Source organism: Natator depressus, chromosome 9 (genome assembly GCF_965152275.1).
Source record: "Natator depressus isolate rNatDep1 chromosome 9, rNatDep2.hap1, whole genome shotgun sequence".
In the NCBI taxonomy this organism is placed as follows: Eukaryota; Metazoa; Chordata; order Testudines; family Cheloniidae; genus Natator; species Natator depressus.
The window spans coordinates 24,240,950-24,260,042 of record NC_134242.1 but is presented as its reverse complement, the minus strand read 5'-3'; the positions used below and the strand labels follow the sequence as shown (position 1 = coordinate 24,260,042).

The 19,093-nt window shown below is 39.6% G+C and overlaps 1 protein-coding gene across 5 annotated transcripts in view; it reads left to right on the top strand.

The window, feature by feature from the left end:
- The window catches only part of KCNAB1 (potassium voltage-gated channel subfamily A regulatory beta subunit 1), a 167,635-nt gene that overhangs the window by 65,560 nt on the left and 82,982 nt on the right, over window positions 1-19,093 (top strand). Inside the window, exons 2-3 of one of the 5 annotated variants that reach the window (XM_074963736.1) lie at window positions 17,353-17,396; window positions 18,810-18,867. The exons of 1 other annotated variant lie outside the window; for it this stretch is intronic. In XM_074963736.1, the coding sequence (XP_074819837.1) occupies window positions 18,861-18,867 (7 nt within the window). In that variant the 5' untranslated portion in view covers window positions 17,353-17,396; window positions 18,810-18,860. Of the gene's footprint in view, window positions 1-13,611; window positions 13,643-17,352; window positions 17,397-18,449; window positions 18,557-18,809; window positions 18,868-19,093 lie in introns of those variants that run through there. 3 more of the 5 variants (XM_074963735.1, XM_074963737.1, XM_074963731.1) reach the window with 3 other exon arrangements.

Genomic DNA, 19,093 nt, shown 5'->3' with positions numbered 1-19,093 from the left:
ACTCACTGCCATGGGTCTTTTTTTGCTGTGTAGACATACCCTAGGTCTCTGTAAGAGGCACAGAGAAGCAGCCAAACAGCATAATAGACATAGCAATAACATTCCAGGCAGTACAACTCTGATGGAAAGGATGGATTTTTTTTTTCTGCACCCCTAGGGCCAGATCCAACCCCTGCTGAAGTCCATTGAAGGTTCCCATTGACTTCCATGGTTATTGAATCATGCCTTTAGGTCCTGATTAAGCAAAACAATTAAGCATATGCTTAAGTGCCTTGCGGGATCAGAGCCTCTGAGAGATTTAATTCAGTAACATCTGTCAAGTGCTTTGAGATTCTCCAATGAAAGACACCTACAGAACTGCAAACTATAATAAAGCTAAGGGGTTCTTATTGGTACCATGAACAATATAATAATAAATAATACTCTGCACTTCTAGAACACATTCCTTCCAAAGATCCCATCATGCTTTGCAAACATCGTCTTACAGTCCCCACCACAGGAACAGGGAAATAGGATTTGCTTAAGATTACACGCGAGGTATGTGGCAGCTCTCCTGACTCCTAGCCCAGTACTTTAAATGAAGACCACCCTTTCTCCCCAGTGATCCTCCTTTGTACCCATAAAAGACAAATGGCAAATTTCTTCAGTAACTCACACCACAGTGTTCTCAACATTCACAGTTTAGCTGTGACACTTAAGATTCTAAACATGGGTCAGATTTTTTTGTAAACTCCCAGGTGTAAATCAAACCCTTCTCATGTATACCAAGAGACACTTGTGCTGACTGAAGGAATTTGATTAAGATATTTCAGCTCCTAGGGCTGAGAATTATGAATGATGTAAGCTTAATTTTTTGGTCTTCTCATATACTGTACAAAGGCCAATTTTATTCCATTATTTTTGAAGTTGGACAAAGAAAAGATGCTGTAGGAGTTGCGGATGTTCTTACTCAAATGTAACTTGGAATGAAATGAAATGTAATAATTAACTGTCAGTCATCAGGCCGGATACAAAGCTGCTTACTGTAGAAATCAGGACATTCTTAAATAGCTGGAGATTGAGAATGTATAATATCTTTAAATGCAAACTCTCTTATGTTATATTCTCTTATTAGTACAAGGCTATGCTGTAAAATTGAGCCTTTATAATTGTTTCCTGTTCAGCATTTCTAAACTAAGGCTCTCTAGGGCCAACCTATAATCCATGGTGTATAATGTTTTAAGATAATTATGGTACCCATAAATAAAGTACACTGTGAGTTTTATACTTTATCAATATATTTGCAGGCTCTCTCTGCAGTGTGGAAGTGCTGCAGATGGATTTCTGATTTCTCAGAAAGAGTTCAGTTTCCAGTATATCTTTCCAGTGAGGAAGGACAAAAATATAGGACTAAATCCAATTATTAAAATCTAGGATGGGGGTGGGGAGGAAATCTGGGTCCCTACCTCTGCGATAGACTTACTGTGTAACCTTGGGCCACCTAATTTCCCTGTGTTTTAGATTACCTATGTGGAAAATGGGCTCAATACTTACACTGTGTGTGTGTGTATTTTATATACAATAAAAATATGGCTTTTATTTACACACACACACGCTTGGCAGAATTCAATTTTTTTCATAATTTCAACAGATAATATTTACAGTATGTTTAATCAATTTTTCAGATTTTTATTTATTTAAATTTTCACAGTTGTAGGAAATTGAGTGGTCTAACAATGGAGGGATCAGACAATAATTATGTAATGACAGTAGACAGTAGATTTAATGGCAGATTCAAAAACGTAAAGCTTTATAGCCATTAAAACACAAATTGTCAACATCACATGTCAAAATATAAAAAGTAAATATCTTTAAATAAAATGCTAATAGGTTCTCAAGCAGTATTTTTCTTTCTTTCCCTATCAGTAAATTTTGATTATCAATGGAAATATTTTTTCATTGGTTTATGTATACATGGCAAAATATGTTAACTTACATTTACTGATAAGAATCTAATCCTTCCAAGCCTCTCCCCAAATAAAAAGAGAAGACATTTCTGTTACCTTCTAGGAAACTGGCTAGTCCCCATGTGGACTTCACCTTTAGGACTGGCTATGTTTCTGGGTTTTCTTGATCTTGTTTATGAATGTGCTTGCCAGGGAGAAGCAGGGCTTAATTTGTGCCAGGACTTGCCAGGGCTGAGCCCCGGCACCTCTGGACTTGCCACGTCAGTTATTAAAGCAAAACATTGCTTGAGCCCCAGCACCTCTTTCATTACAAATTAAGCACTGGGGAGAAGGGTTGGCTGCTGAGAGATGGAGTGGGTCACATAACCCACCTTGTCTCATACTCTTCCCCTAACTCTTTCCACAAACACACAAGTTTCAGACATGTTGCTTTTTGCCGCCCCCTCTTCGTCTCTGTTGGTATTGAATTTCCCATTTCACGTGGCAGAAGAGGTGGGTTAGATTGGGGTAGGGCTGGCAAGTCAGATGGTAAATCTTGGGCCCTGCAGCGAGGAAAGGAGCCCTCATCTACTTGAACTGGCACTGGCTGATTTGCCACCGTGTAACAAAACTCACTAGAAAGTATTATGACTTAAGCTTCTTAAGAAACTGGCACTGAAACACGAAGGACTCTTACAGTCTCTCACACTAAAAGCAAATCATCTATTTCAGCAGGCAGTTTTGCTGCCTCCATTTTTTTTCATTCAGGGTCCCAAGGTCCTTCGCTGTTTGGGACAAAGCATTGATCTAAAGATAACCAACACGATAACTATAGTACTTTTATGAATAACATTAGGCCAGGACTGAGAACCCATTTTAAATACACTTCTCTATGTCCTGTTCTTGTGGCAGTGGCATATTTATGCTCCGTCACTTCAGTCCACATTCCTTTCATGTTAATTAGAACAGGCAGCTGTGACATAATCAAACACAAATGGCCAAATTTAAAACATTTGGAATGGCTTCTGGCTGCTAATCTTTCAGTATTCACTGCAATATATTTGTATCCATGTTAATAATAATCAAAAAAAAGTCTGCCGAGCAGCATTAAACTCCATGCTTAGAGGCATTAGAAACTGTACAATATTTACATGCAGTCAGAAGAAGATGTTTGGTCCAGATTTCAAACGCGGTGGACATATGTTACGTGGTACTGAGATTGTTAAACAATTTACGTAGTTTCTGTCAATTAGTGGGGTGGCTTGCTAAATATTTCATATGGTAGCATTCTGAAAAGTTTGTGGGAACTACTGAAGCAATTTACCACTTTTATTTCCACGTACCATGACATATTCCACTCCAACATTCCCTACTTTTAAGTAGATAAAATTGCTTTACTCTTGACAACTGTAATGAAGATGACTGTATTTCCTCCATAATTCCTTTTGTGGATAAATGCAAAACCTCACAATTCTTCAACAGCACTATTCTGCTAAGAATCTCGCCCACACAGTGAATAAGCACCAGCTTACCATTGCATATCAGTTACAGCCGTGATCAGAAAGATGCAGGCTGTAGGAGAGGTAGTTTTTCAAATATCCCTTCTTTTTCCTCTCATCCTCTCTTCTTTAATTTGGCCCTTCTGAAGTGAACACTACTAATATTATGCAGTGACCGTAACAAGACTGATCTCTGATTGCAGGCTCCTGACCAATGATCCAGCTCCACAGTGCAGGTCTTGGGTTTTTTTTCTGATTCCATTGTAGGGGTTGACTTAGCAGTGTGTGATGGACAACTTTCGTGACTAAATTTGTGCTTTTATTCTCAGGGTGTCACATTTTTCATGACTGTTTTACTATGTGTCCCGCAGTTTGCTTATTTTTTAAATATACAGACAAATGATTTTTCTGAAGTTTTTAGTTGCTGTTTTGTATTTAATATTATGGATATGTTTGTATAAGCTGCCAAGTAGGCACTGAACTATACCTTCAAAACCTCATTTTGCAAGCAAGGGTCTGGCAGTAAGATAATGGTTTGCTGATGTCATACAAAGCCCTCTTTATTGTGGGTGTATAATCTGTCAAATATTCTGTTCATTGCATGTTGTACACTAAGTGAATAGCAACAGTGCCTGGCAAAGAGAATTGCTGGAAATTCAAGCAGGGCTTCTCCTTCAGTATTCATAAGAAGTGACTCAGAAGTCATGAAAGGCTAGTTGAAATTTTCATAAGTGGAAAGCAGCTTCTGCGTTCCAACTTAAAAACAAAAACTAAATATACAGAGGGTCAAACCCACTTTCGAGTGTTGCAGGTCAAGTAAAAACAAGGGGACAAAGTGTGAGCTGCTGTAAGGGGCTGTTTCTCCACTGATGTAAGTTTTTTGAATAAAGGCAGCAAGGTGGCTTAAATAAAAGGAAGTGAAATTTGGAAATTGGATATTTCTTGGTGTGATTAAAAACACCATTAAATTATAAAATGTTGGAAATCATCTATTTTCCCATTATCCCACTACGTTGCATTGACAGAGATAGCACTTTGTTCTCTGGATACGCCTACAATCACCCAGCAGAAGTGTAGCAATTACTTTCCATTCTATTCTAAGCTACCCTGGAGAGTAATAAGATTTCACATGGTGCCACCTACTAGTTAGAAGAAGAAACTGCTACTAGGTGACTGGACGTCATAGGCTGCCTAAAGTTCAGAGGATAGAACAAGGAGCCCCTGTTACAATTTCCATACGTAAAAGCACCGCAGTTGTTGTTGTTCCCTGCAAATACACCATCAGTCAGTGCAGTAGGAGAAAGAGAGGCTTCTAGCCACACACACTTCTGAATAGATGAAAATAAGGGTAGGGAGGTGTATATCCTCATGACACAGATATGTGGGATTTTAGTGATTATATTTAGCAGAACCTTCAAACTGAATGTCATTAAACTGTCAAGGCCAGACCCTTTGCGGTTGTGATTGAGCTTTGCTTCATTGAATTAATTTGGCCCTTAAGATTCTGGGTTCTATTGCCCTGGCCTGTAATCTGAGCAAAATCTAGAGCTGCTTGGTTTGCATTATTACGGTTCAGGGATGAGCTGCACCTGCATTCTCTCTTTCAGTGGGCAAAAATTGTGGAAGCTAAAATCATAGGCCACTTTTAAAAACTTGGGCCCAATTAACTTGCCCAAGTTAACACAGGAAGATTGACAAAGCCAGGAAGAGAACATGGATCTGCTGGCTCACAATTCTGAGCCGTAAGCACACGACCAAAAGATAGAGCTCTATGTGACAAATTCTTCCCTCAGTTATATCCATGCAATCTCATTACTGACATCACTGGTTCTGCATATGGGTAAGTGAAGGCAGAATCTGACCCTGAAAGGTACAGAATCTCATGACAAGGACTGTGGCTTTTTATTTATTTTACAAAATAACTATAAATTGTTTAGTAAGGCAAATTGGAATTTGACTTTCCTAAAGAAAATGCTGTAGTGGGTGGAATATTTCAAGTAGTAAAGCAAAACTCTAATCCCCTGAGACCAATATGCATTTCTCCTGCCACAAATGTTATATCTCTGTATCTAATCCATATAGACAGCTTTAATATATTTGCATTTTAACTTTTAAGTGCTAGACTTTGAGCAGGTAGTGATGGGTTTTGTGTTTCCTTCAGGGTCCATCAGTATTTTCATCTTAAAAATCTATTTTTAGTTGTTTACAATGCAGTCATAAAAGCTCCCTTACACATAACATGTCAAGACCTTAGCCCAGAGGCATCTTTTTTTAATATAGGAGAATGGAAAAGGGTGTGTGTGTGTGTGTGTGTGTGTGTGTAAGAGGAGTTAGTGAGGTTTAAGATGGTTTATTGTTTTTCTTTCCTTTAAACTCTCCCAGGGACAAAGCAGTTACCAAAAGAGAACAGAATAATGGGCCATCTAGTCCATTCTCTGTCAGTCACTTCTGTCAAATACTTTAGTGGCCAGTGCCTACTGTACCTGGCCAATTACCTATGCCATGGAGGGAAATTCCTTCTTGATGCCACATGGTGATCAGCTTGTAAACCCAAAGGGGAACAACAGTTAGCTTTTGCCTAGTGCCCATGTTTCTTTTCATGTTGTCAACCCCTTCAAGGTAAAAACGTTTGAAATCCCATTCCATTTACTCTAAAAGTAAGAGTAAAAATATCTCTCTGATAACACTAATAATCTGTCATTTATTTGTGTCTGGGTTTCAAGAGGTTGACGGAGAAGACTTGGCCTTGAAGTGTAAGGTGCACAGGGTGCAGGGCAGGGAGGTTTTTTTGCTTTAGTTTGTAATAATTTTTTCAACACTTCATGCCCCTCCACCCCCCCGATTGTCTTTTGTGACCTCCCCACCCGAGGGGTTGCAACCCACCAGCTGAGAGAAACTACCTTAGGGTAGTTGTAAGTGCTACTTTAATTCGTATGTATCTCTTCCTTTTTTGCATCTTACTGAGCTATTCCTTCCATTTTGAGGTCAGCCCTTCTGTATTATTTCCAGGGCCATTGTGAAGAGGTGAAGCCTAAAATTTTACTGCCCTGCACATTTTGTAATCGGTTAGGAAGTGTACACCAAATTTTGAGGGCTACTATGCCTCCCCTTGCACAGGAGCACTAGAGTGGGGAGAGGGCATGGGGAGCCCTTTGGTCCAAAGGACAGGCTATAATTTGGTTGCAGTACTGGCAAAGGGTCACAAGGAGGGAAGTTCTGTTGATGCTTCTCCTTGGGCTCCCTCCAAGCCCTGTAGAGGTATAATGTCTTTCAAAGGCACAGTGCCTCCAGGTGTGTCTGCTCCAGAGGCGCTCTGGCTCATAAAAGCCATCACTGAGTCCTTCATAGAATATCAGGGTTGGAAGGGACCTCAGAAGGTCATCTAGTCCAACCCCCTGCTCAAAGCAGGACCGATCCCCAATTAAATCATATTTGATTAGAAATAAATCTACCACTCTAGCATTAAAAAAATGTATTCATGGCTCAATCCTGCTTTCATTTGTACCCATGAGACTTCTGTGGAAGCCCATTTGAGGCAGAACTTGGCCCCAGTGTTCATGCGACACCTACCTAGAACTAAATAGCATTCTCACAGCTGTTGTGGCGTTGATATTGCATGTGCATAGACAAAAAGGTAAAACAAAAGAACCATGTTAATAACAACACAGGTTATAAAAATCACTGGTTGCTGTGAGGTCTCTTCTGTTGCCCTTTTATATGCAAAATTCTAGACTCTATGTGGGTTGCACATATGGAATTAAGTGCAGGATCAAGCCGTTCTAAATGGAAAGGGCTGAACACGGTAGGCATACACTTAATGTTGGCTTCCTTTCAATGTTCTATGGATATACTTTACCCTCACTTTAAAGGGACACTGTCAACTGGAAAGCTAAACAATTTTTTTTAAAAGTAAAAGCTAGTATCTGATACTACACCTTCCCCAAGTCCACCTGCCAATTTTTGTGGCTATACAATCATATTTTCCTTGATTTTTCTCTAATTTATTGTGTGTTAGAACCACATATGTATTAGAGAAAACTAACTATGGAAGTAATCAGTTATATACAAAGTGCTGTCAAATTAATGAAATAAGCTGAAAAAATACAGAGAAATATTTGTTACAAATGTCTCTTGTGTTATTTATGACAATAGTTGGCAAACATTTCCAGCCAGGTGTGATAGTTTTTAACTTGACAGTGTCCCCTTAAGGTACTACCTTTTAATGTTGCTATAAAAAGTTTTCATTCTTAAGGCTCATTCATTCTATATATTTAGTTTTTGTTTTTATGTTAGAAGGGGGCAATATTTAAGAGGATGTGGATTAATCTATCTAGGTAGTAAACTAAGCAAATTGTCTTAAATGGAAAAAGTTGGAGAGTTTTGTGTGTGTTAAGAGTATTCACTAGGATGGTCCAGTGATTGGGGGAACTAGTAGGACTTGAGAGACCTGGGTTCAAGTCCCTGCTCTGTCAGACTTCTGATGTGACCTTGGGCAAGTCACTTTGTCTCTCTGTGCCTCAGTTCCTCATCTGTAAAATGGGGATAATAGCACTTCCACACATCACAGGGGTATTGCGAGGATAAATACATTAGGCTGTGAAGGACTAGATATTATAGTAATGAGGCTGAATCAGTACCATAGATACAACAGTAACTACTAGTAACAAAATTATGTTGAGATTTTCTGCCTTGGAAAATGGGTCAAAGAAACAAGGAGCCATTATTTTTTCCCACAAACAGATCATTCATTTCAGACTTTAGATATAACTTTAAATACAGTTCTTAGTCAGATTTCTCTGAGCTGGATGGCCAGTAATTTTCACTAAGTTATCTAGATGTGCAACACAGCTGTTTTCAGTTGACCACCTTAATGAGAAAATGAAATTTTACATGACATTATGGCATAGTTAGGTCTTCCTAATAACCCCAGATGGGCATGATGTAAATATTTAGATGGTTTAGATAGACACCTTTTAACTGCTTGGATTTCTCAGTTCCCTGGTTCATTTTCCACTTTTATGCATATGAAGCAAAAATGTTCAAAGCCGAACAACTAAACATAAGATCACCATGTGGTGATGTGGAAAAAAGGACTCATGCAGTCCTTGGATGTATAAACAGGACAGTAGCCTTTGCATACAGCATTAGTGGGACTGGAATACTGTATCCAATTCTGGTGTCCAAAAGGATATTAAATAATTGGAGATGGTATAGAGAAGAGCCATACAAATGGATCAAGGACTGGAAAAAATGCCTTACTCTGAGAGACTTAGAGCTTGAGCTGCTTAGCTTATCAAAAGAAATTCAAGAGGTGGCTTGATTATGGTGTCCAAGTACCTTCACAGGGCAAAAATACTTGGTATAAAAGGGCTCTTTAATGTAATGAATAAAGGGATAACAAGAAACAATGGCTAGAAGTTGAAGCCAGAAAAATTTGTATTAGAAATCAGGCACACACATTTTTTTTTTTAAAAGAGGGATGATTAACTATTGTAACAAAATATCAAGGGAAGTGATGGATCTCCATCTCTTGATGTCTTCAGATCAAGACTGTGGATGCCTTTCAGGAAGATGTGCTTTAGTCAAACACTAGTTATTTGACTCATTGTAGGAGTAAGTGATATTCTATGCCCTGTGATATACAGAGGTCAGACTTGATGATCTAATGTGTTCCTTCTGGCCTTGAAATGTATTCATCTGTGAAGGAAACTGAAGCAGGCATGGATAAACTTTTTCTCATGAAACAGCTTCAGTAAATACAGTACTCTCTTAGCCAGCCATCAGCAATTTCAAGCCCTATCAGCCAGGCTTCCATACTCCTATTTGCTACCTGTCATTCTGCACATTACAGTCAGTTTAAACTTTTCCTTTAAGATTTATATGCTGTGTATCTTATGGATAAATCTAGTATTCATGACCGTGCGCCTGATAAAAGTTGAGGCTGGGATTTGCATTAAGGGAGCTAGGCACCCAACTCTCTTGGGCTCTTCTAAACATCCCTTAATAGGCATGAATTTGGTCTGACCTTACACACTGGGGCCAGGAGTGAATTGTGCAGGGAACCCTACATGAGTAGCAGTGCATGTTTGTGCCATCTGACACCAAACTTTTTTTTTTTTTCGTAGTAGCATATTTTAGAGAGAAATATTTAAATATTGTTAATTAATATTATTTTTTGCAAGCTCTGCTTAGAAAGCTTTGTTGCCTTAGTGATATACAAGCCACTGAGTGACAGAAAAGTTAGTGCTAGTACAATTTTAAGAACTCTTAAATCATGTTTCTGTAAATCAGGGTTTATAATTGTTAGGTCCATCATCATGCACTCTGTAAGGTCAGAAATTGAGGCTGCATTCCTTTGACAGCTATGAACCCAAGCTCTCCAATGGGGTACATTAAGTCATGTCAAGTTGTAGATATAATTACTAGAGCTTGTCAGGAATTTTCCAAGTAAAGTTTTTTGTTTTTGTTTGAAAGTGCTTATTCATCGAAACTGAAAGAATTCACATGAAAGGATTGGTTTTGATGAATTTCCTGATTCAGAATTTTTTTGAAAAAAATCCCAAATTATTGAAATGTCCCATTTTGACATTATCTAAATGAAATTTTCATTTTTTGATTCATAATGACATTTTTTTAAATTAAATAACTTATGGTCACAATCTAAATGAAATATTTTGATATTACTGAAATAAAATGTTTCTATTGACTCCACGTGGCTTGGTTTGTGACAAAACACTGAGATTTCCACTTTTTGGGATGGGGAAAAAATTTAAATCTCAAACTCTTGGACAATCGGAAAATTGTTTCCCCCAACTCTAATAATTGCCTGTTGTTTTTACAGCTTCAGAAGCGTACATGAGGTTTTACAGACAAATATATGATCAGGCCCAAAATGACAGGGTCCTACCCTGAGAACCTTACAGTCTAAATTATACTGAACACAGCAGCAGATAACACTGAACAAATGTTTGAATGAGGAGGTGGGAGGGGAAGAAGGAGGTTGCAAGCTATGAGACCTTAAACCTATCACTGGTCCAGGACTGAATATTGTAGGTTAGGACTTCAAATCCAGTGTAACTTTGAAGGAAAATTCCACATTTTTTGCGGGGGGAAGGAAACATTTTTGTGGTATGCCCCTGTTACTTAAAAACCAGCAACTGTCTTGTCTTATCCATTAACTAATACAGTGTTATCATTTTAGACTTTGAACTCTCAGATTAAAATGTCTTGTATTGTAATGCTACAGTGTTTCCAACTTAAATAACTCCCTATTTTTATGGAGGTTCATGTAAGACATAAAAAGAAATTAAGCTGACAAATGTATGCAGAAAGATGCACATCACTTGCTAATCGGTGATTGTTGCATGAGTTTAGTACAAATATGTAGTCAGACAGAAGGAGGTAGAACTAAGACTCAAGATGCTAGAAGATTTGCTATTTCATAAGTAGATCTCAGTCAAGCAAGGATTGTTTGGTTCCTAGTGGGCTATGGGTAATTACAGTGTTAAATTAACCTGGCACATGATAAAATACATGTAAACTTGGTCTTCACCTAAAACAAGCAGTGACAAAAGGAAAAATAAAAATAGAGGAGATGAAAGATTTTCAAAGTCTCTTTGAGGGAAAAAAATGTGGGCTCTGGTCCACATAGTGGTATTTTCCTTTTCCCATGATTTCCCCCAAAAATCCTCTCCCATCCAATTCCAGGAACAACAAAGTTCCTTATTGTACGCTCAGTTCTGTCTGGAAAGGTGGCTTTCTGCTGAGAAGATACGCAGCCACCGTCAAGATAATGTACAGTTATAACCAGCAGGATGCTTCTGTTGAGTACCAAGATTGTTTGATTGCCCTCTGACAGGTTATGTACTTAATTCCTTGACTAATTCCTAGATACAGCGTCAGTTATGTTGCATGATCTTGATTGACTGAAAACAAATGGCAGCAATACACTATGTTCTGGTGAATTTCAAATGAAAGGAAACGACCCTACCTGGATATCATTAGGCAGGGAGTTATCGGATGCATGAAGTGAGCTGTAGCTCACGAAAGCTTATGCTCAAATAAATTGGTTAGTCTCTAAGGTGCCACAAATACTCTTTTTCTTTTTGAGAATACAGACTAACACGGCTATTACTCTGAAACCTGTCAGTGAAAGAAGAGTGCCCAGTTTGTTTCCTGGTTTTGGTTTCTCAAGTTTTTCACAAGACATGAATGGAAAGGCCACATTTGTTTTCTTTTTCCTTTGGGTTTTAATCCACTTAAAAAATTATTTTAATTGCAGATGAAAATCCCAGTTACATTATTGTGTGTGCAAAGTTTATCTCAATTATCCAACCCCTCCAAGTTTCTTTCCTCTCTTTTTTTCATGGTGACAGTCCAATAAACCTCTGGTCTTAAATCTTTGGCTTCCACCAGGCTCCCTTTTTGACTAGGCGTTCTGGTCGAAAATTGGACACCTGGCAACCCTATGCGTATTTGGCAGTGTTGCCTTGTCTTCCAAGGTGCTGAGTTTTAAATGAAAGTCGCTGTTATCAGTCAGTGAAACTCACCAAGCTATAAAACTTCCATCCTTCATTTTTAAGATAACAAGCATTCAGGTCTAGGTACTAAGGAAATTCAAAAAAGACTTTTGCCATGTACAGTTTGTTTTGAAATAAAGTATTTGTAAACATATGAGCATGCTTAGCCCTGTGGTTTCCATCTTTTCCCCAGCCTAAATGATGCAAAATGAGGGCCCTAATCCTGCTTCCTGACCTGAAAAAGGATTTGCAGGATCAGTACCCTTGAGTTGTTCCTAAGAGAGAAAAGGAGGAGTTTCCATCATGCTGTCCAATAATTCTTACGTAGTTGGTGACAAACTTTTTGCCACTATTAAGGTGACCTTATTTTCAAAATCAAAACCCAGGACACTTTTTGGCAACCTTTTTAGAGTCAAAAAATGCTCCTGCAAAAGATGACAGTACCATTTTTTGACATGTGCTGGTGTCAAACTACTGTTAGTTCTCAGCGGTGACACATGCATTTTTCTTGAAGTGCAGGAGTTTTTCCAGCACTGAACAAGTGTCACTAACATTCACTTGAGCAACAGAACAGCTTTGATAGAGTCTGTGCTCATTAGCTTTTTCTCTTCACTCCAAACACTCTTCCAAGCCTTCATTCCATGAGGGTCTAGAGCTGGGTGAGTTACAGATTTTCAGTTCACCAACAATTTAAAAAAATGTTTTGGGTCAAACTCAAAATAAAACTTGTTCTTAAATTTTGGCAAATTGAAAAGTTGAAAAGTTTGTTTTGGGTCGAATGAAATGTTTTGTTTCGATTTTGATCATTTGATAATGATTTTGATTTGTAAATAAAATTAAAGGAAGTTTTGAAACAAAATGTCATTATGAAGCAAAAGATCAAAACATTTTGTTTTGAAAAAGTCAGAATGAAATGTTTTAAATTTTTTCCAAATATTTTGTAGGTTTTGTTTTGTTTTACCACAGCAACTTGGTGAAACCGTCATAAATTCACAAAATGTTTTGGTGTTGCCAAATCTGCAATTTTTGCCAAAAAAGTTTCAGATGAAAAACTGTGACCAACTCTAGGTCTCCACCTTCCCGCATGGATAAAGGCAGGATCCGCTGCTTTACAGCACCCTCCTTCCTATCTCCAGACCTGCTTATAGGGATTAGGTGGAGCTGGTAGGATGGGGATTGCCCTGTCTGTAATCTTGAAAGGACTACTCAGGAAACTCAACACAGCCTGAGGCTATATTAAGTGTTGTGCTTAGCTCCTTAAAGGTGGAGTTTCCAGGGGTAATCACAGGCTGGAGATGGCAACAATGGAGTTGCATTGCAAGGGCGGCAGGGAAAACTGTGTGCTGCAGGCCGAGTGAGATACCCTTTTGCAGCTCCCTGAGGTCAGTGTAGAGGGTCTGGGGTGGGGCTGACCCCCTTGCTTCTTCTACAACACAGCAAACCTGCAATCCCAATCAAAGGATTTGGAGGTGACCTCCCCCCCCCACATGCACAGCTGTACACACATGGAGTTTCTTGCAGAAAGCAGTGACCAGGGCCCAAGTATAGACTTGAGGATTTGACCCATAGAAACTAAACTTTGCTCTAAGCAAGTGAGGAGGCTCTTCAGCCTGTTTTACTTTAAATAGCTCACTAACAGCTGCATAACTCAGGGTCATTGTTCAAAGGCTTCAGTTCTTGAAGGGCTCTTGAATGAAAGGTAGGTACGTGGTTAGCAAAATTATACCTTAACCTTGGCAACAACAAAAAATAATCCATGGATACAGTTCAGAATTTACAGATTAACGCAGGAGGGTATAATCAAAAGGGTGTTGTGGACTATGCTGATCGTTTCAAATCAGGGTATGGGTTTAATGTGGCATATTTCTTGGCCTCACAGATAATTTTCTTGTCTACAGTCCTGTTCTGTTAAGGTTATTGTCTTTCTAGTATGTCCTCTCTTTGTGTGTAAACCCACACACTACTACAGATAAAACTGCACTCTTCCATTGCTCTTCAAAATCTGGGCTTTATTGGATAGTTGAATAAATATACTTGTTTTGATTTCCTGTGACACAATCCTTTGTTGATCATGTAGTTTAATTGTTATGATGGATAGGTATATTTTGACAAGTGTGAAGATGGCTATGAAAAGTGAAGACACTCGGTTATGAGTAAGGGAAATACATTAATCAGTGTTTATAGACACATACATATAAATACAAGGTTTTATGTGTAATTTATATATAAATGTCTGTGTTAAAAGAACATTATTAAGGGTGATAGTCAAACGCAGAAGTTAGGAAATGCCAAAGTCATGGTTGCCCAGGAAACTTTAATTCGACCCTCTGGTATGCATGCATTAACAATCTTTAATTACATGGTCACATACTGTTTTTCCCACAGGAGGACTCTTGTCTCGTGCTCGGGATGGTTTATGCTCACTTAAGTCTTGTCTGCATTGGTGGTGGTGTGTAGGGTATGTGTAGCTACATACCCAGGGAAAAGCAGGCTGCATTCATGGTACAGTGTGTACCTATACGCGGCAGTGAAAGGCTCTGGCAGCAGGGAGGCAATGGAGAAACTGCCAAAGCCGTTTCCCCTCTGCCTCCCTCCACCAGGCCTTTGCTCACTGCTGAAATCTTTCCCTGCTGCCTCTCCCGTGGGGTCAGAGCCTTTCTCACTGCCAGAGCCTTTCCCTGTGGTAGGGAAAGGCTCCGGCAATGGTTAGGCAGTCGAATGCTACACCGTTAAAAATAGTAGTGTAAATGAGGAAGGCACTGCTTCGGCATGTAGAGAGCCGTGTAGGGTATATACCTACTGGGTTCAGGCATGTCTTTACTCGCCTAACCAGTGCCTCGACATCTACACTGCTTTTTATACCCCTGCCTGGGGGGCAAGTAGTGTATGTTCTCTGTATGCCATCGTAAGTGTAGATGTGGCCTTAATGAGCAGCTATTCATTATTTTGTTTTCTCCTCATCATTCAGTGTGTGGCAAATGCCTTATTTACTGCACTCGATTCAAACCCTATTCTGAATACAGAATTATTAATTTCTTCATGGGCTTTTCAGTGCTGCTCATTAGTATAATACTAAAGTGCTTCACTAGAGCTGGCTGGAAAACAGAAATTCCCTCATTGTGAAATGTTTTACGTTTTAGAAAAAATCCTGAGGAAGATATCAATGCTGTTGAATCAGCATTTTCTCACAGAAAACTCTTTCAGAAAATTTTCAATCAGCTCTATGCTTCACAATCATTAATGAATTTATTTTCACAATATCCTTGGTAGATGAGAGGGTGGTATTATCCCCATTTTGCAGATGGGGAGCCAAGGCATGGAGATTAAGGTCAAAAGTGTCCACTAACTTTAGGTGTCCAATTTCAGACACTTAGGACCTGATTTTTTAGAATATTTAGCATTATATAGCACTTTATATATTCAAAGCACAACTCCCACTGACTTCAGCTGTGAGAGCTCACTGCTTCTGCAAATGAGGCTGCGGGGTCTCAAGTCAGGCACCCAGAAAATGAGGAACACACAGTTAGTGATCACCGTGAAAAGTCTGGTTCATCTTTGAGTGCAGGTCCTACTGTGGGTACATATGCGCTCTGTGCACCCAGGACTAGAAATTTTTCAGTAGCAGTGTCCATTGCTCTGTGCCCACACCCTTCGCCTCCTTGTGCTCTCGAGCAAGGGCAGAAGGGTGGCCTGAACTGTCCACCCCTCCTGTTCCTTTCTAGCACTCACAGTCTGGGATGGAACTGTTGTGTCCGTAGCTTCCAGTTTTAGCTCTTCTACCCGTAGCATATTGTAATCAGTTTATTCGTTTTAGTAGATAGTAGTTTTGCTTAAATCTAGTTGGTGGGGGTTGAGGAGGTCCCCACCTGTTGTTCCCCCACCATTTGGGTCATTTAGAATGCTCCAGATCCCAGGCTTCCAGTCCTGCCTGGCCTCCCCTTGGGTCTTCCTGGTGAGTGACCCACACAGAAAGCCGCCTGTATTGCTTCAGGGAATCACACATTCCACTGAAGCACGAGATCTGCTGCTCCTTTTCCCCTCACACTGGCCAGTCTCCGGAGTTTAGACTCCACGGGCATCTAATGGAGCTCTCTGTGAGGTGCCTGTCTGATCTGGGACCCTCCCCCCACTCTTCGTCTCGTTGGCCAGAGCCAGCACCAACACCTTCCATTCTTGAGCTTTGGACAGCTCACAAAAGTTGCAAGAGGTTCCAGCCTTTCATCTGGTCCACTCGTGTCCAAGTCAAGCTGGACAACATGACCACTGTTCATTATATAAACACAAGGGGGAGAGCAAGGTCTGCCCCACGCCGCAGGGAAGTGATCAAGCTCTGGCAGTGCTGCATCCAGCATCAGATCATCCTCTCTGCAGTACACCTACAAGGGGTAATGAACTCCCTCGCAGGCAGCCTCAGCAGGTGTTTTCATGGGGATTATGAGTGGGAGCTCCACTCATCAGTGATCCAGTGGATATTTTGTCAGTGGGGATTTCCCTTCTGGGACCTCTGTGCAACCCAAGGAAATGGGAAGTGCCCAGCTTATTGCTTTTGAAATGCTCCGGGGCACAACTTCCTAGTGCAATAGCCAGGCCTCTTGCTGTATGTCTTCCCTCCCATCCCCCTCATGCTTCACAACCTCTGAAAGATCAAGTGGGATAAGGCAACAGGGATTTTAATAGCACCATGGTGGCTGCAACAGGCTATCAACTTGGACCAGAGGGTGGGTAAGCTCAAAGCCCTTATGGCGGACCTGCCGTATACGATCTTCCACAGAGACAAAATATCCCCGAGATTGTACCCCGAGCCTATCCCCAAAGTTCCTTCTGACTTTCACTTGAACCTATTTGTAGGACACCCAAGTTTAAATTTTTGGCATAGTGTTATATTAAACTTTGTGTACTAATACCTGCTCTAAATTATAATTTGTACCATTTTTAAATTGAGAGAGAGAGAGAGAGAGAAAATACCCTGGGAGAGCTGTAGGGGTCACAGTACAGCTGTCATTAATCAAACCACTGCTTTTGCTCCATTTCAGCAACACTGACATGGATAGAATAGAAAAAAACCAACTTTCAATGTAAAGCAGTAGTGGAAATTTAAAATAGTTTCACACACTTCATCATCCATCCGGTAAGCTGTTTTACAAACAACAAGTCTAAATCTACCTAGCCAGAAAACTCCCCATTCCAAAATGACCACATTTCTAATAATATCCCAGCCAAGATTTTAGTTTTATTTTTATGGGGCATGAATTGATGTTTGAGGTGAGGATGTTTTGGCTGGAAAACAATTTGTTTAAACAAAACTAGATGTCAGTATTCTCAGTCTGCTATTTTCCTTCTTGAAGTATTGCGTGTGTTCCAATGGGATCTGATACTACTCTCTTTAAATCATTTTCTTGTTTGTTCTAGAAATCTTGGGAAATCTGGACTAAGAGTTTCATGCCTGGGCCTTGGTAAGTATGTTTAAATTATTATATATAATATTCCGTCTTGACTTCAGTTGGAGTTATGCCCAGTTATACCAGTGCAAAATTTGAACCGACATAAGTGTTCACAGAATAACTCTTGCATGGAAGTATGAATTCCTGGTTACCTTAAACATTTGGGATGAGCTTCCCCTGACAGGAGGAGGTTGCAACACACTCATTAAGTGTGATGTGTCCCTTCTCTGGTGGCTGGCTCACCAAGAAGATGAGCCTAATATAACTTTCAGTTAATGGAGTTACTCTTGTAGGTCAGGCAGTAGAAATCTGTTCTTTTGGTGCTGAAGGTACAAGGTACAATCTCTGCATATGACTCATGGTGAGAGTGATTACATATAATATAACATATTGGGAGAGATCCTCAGCTGAGATAAATTGACTTCAACAGCACCTTAGGATCTGGCACACAATAAATTATGTTACGACTACTAAACTCTTTTATATCATTTTTCATCCATAAGATCTCAAAGTGGAGCTGTACCTATTTATATCCGCTGAGGCTCTAGCCCAATATGTTTTTATATTACATGTAATAGATTTGTAATCACCACCACCATGGGTCATCTTCAGAGACCTCACAAAGGAGTTATCATTAATCCCTTTTACAGATGCAGAAACTGAGGCACTGAATTTTTATATATAATGTCTGTGTGTATTTGCGCCTTTATTTAGTCTAGCAAAAGGTATGTTTAGTTACATTTATATTACACCTGATTTGAAAAATGAAAAAACCCCACAAAGTTGTTAATTAATAAAGAAGTATTATACACATTCTGGTCCTGTAGGTATGGTAATGACAAAGGCTAATTCCCCACTATCTTGAATATTTTATCCCTTAAACTAAAATTCTCCAATAAGAACATGTACAATGTTTTAGACTAATGTCTTGAGTCTTGCAAATAATATCTTTGACTTCAGTGAGACCACTCATGGGAATAATGCCAGCAGGATTTCATCCTAATATACTGCTGGGAAAAAAATTAGGATCCAGGTTAGTTAACGAGTTCATATTCATTTTTCTAGCTGCAAGTACAGTTCTGTGGTGAGAAACTGAAGTACTAGATATCTGGAACAAGTGAGGACGACAGCACTGAGAGAGCACATGAGCATGTGCTCAGTTTTTGCTAGAGGTGTGTTGAATGAAGCATTAAATATGATTCCCTAGAAATCCAGCTCTGCTATGATGTTGGTCAAGGGTGAAAAAAGGTGTTAAAATGCAGTAACATGGATGAATGATTTATAACACAATAATGTAGGCGCATAATTTAAGAAAGTGTGTGTGTGTGTGTGTGTGTGTGAGAGAGAGAGAGAGAGAGAGAGAGCGCTCTGTATAGCCCCTTCCCATACAATGATTGTCACTCATTACGTTCTTTCCCTTCCCAGGATGCTACGAATATATGTCATAGCAGCATTTCAAACCAGATTCCTGAAGTGATGGAATGTATGAATGAAAACCTACTTGTTTGTGTGATCTTCATTTCAACCTTAATTCTGGTATTTAGTAAATTAGAGTGCTTGACCTTGCAACCTTAACATTTTTTTAGCCTGGGTTGTTTGGGGTCTTTTTTGCATGTAATTATTTATATCGTTTCCAACCTGTGCCTGATGCTAGTTACTATCATGATCTGTGCCCAGAAGGGAATCCTCAGCCCAATCTTCAAAGCCTC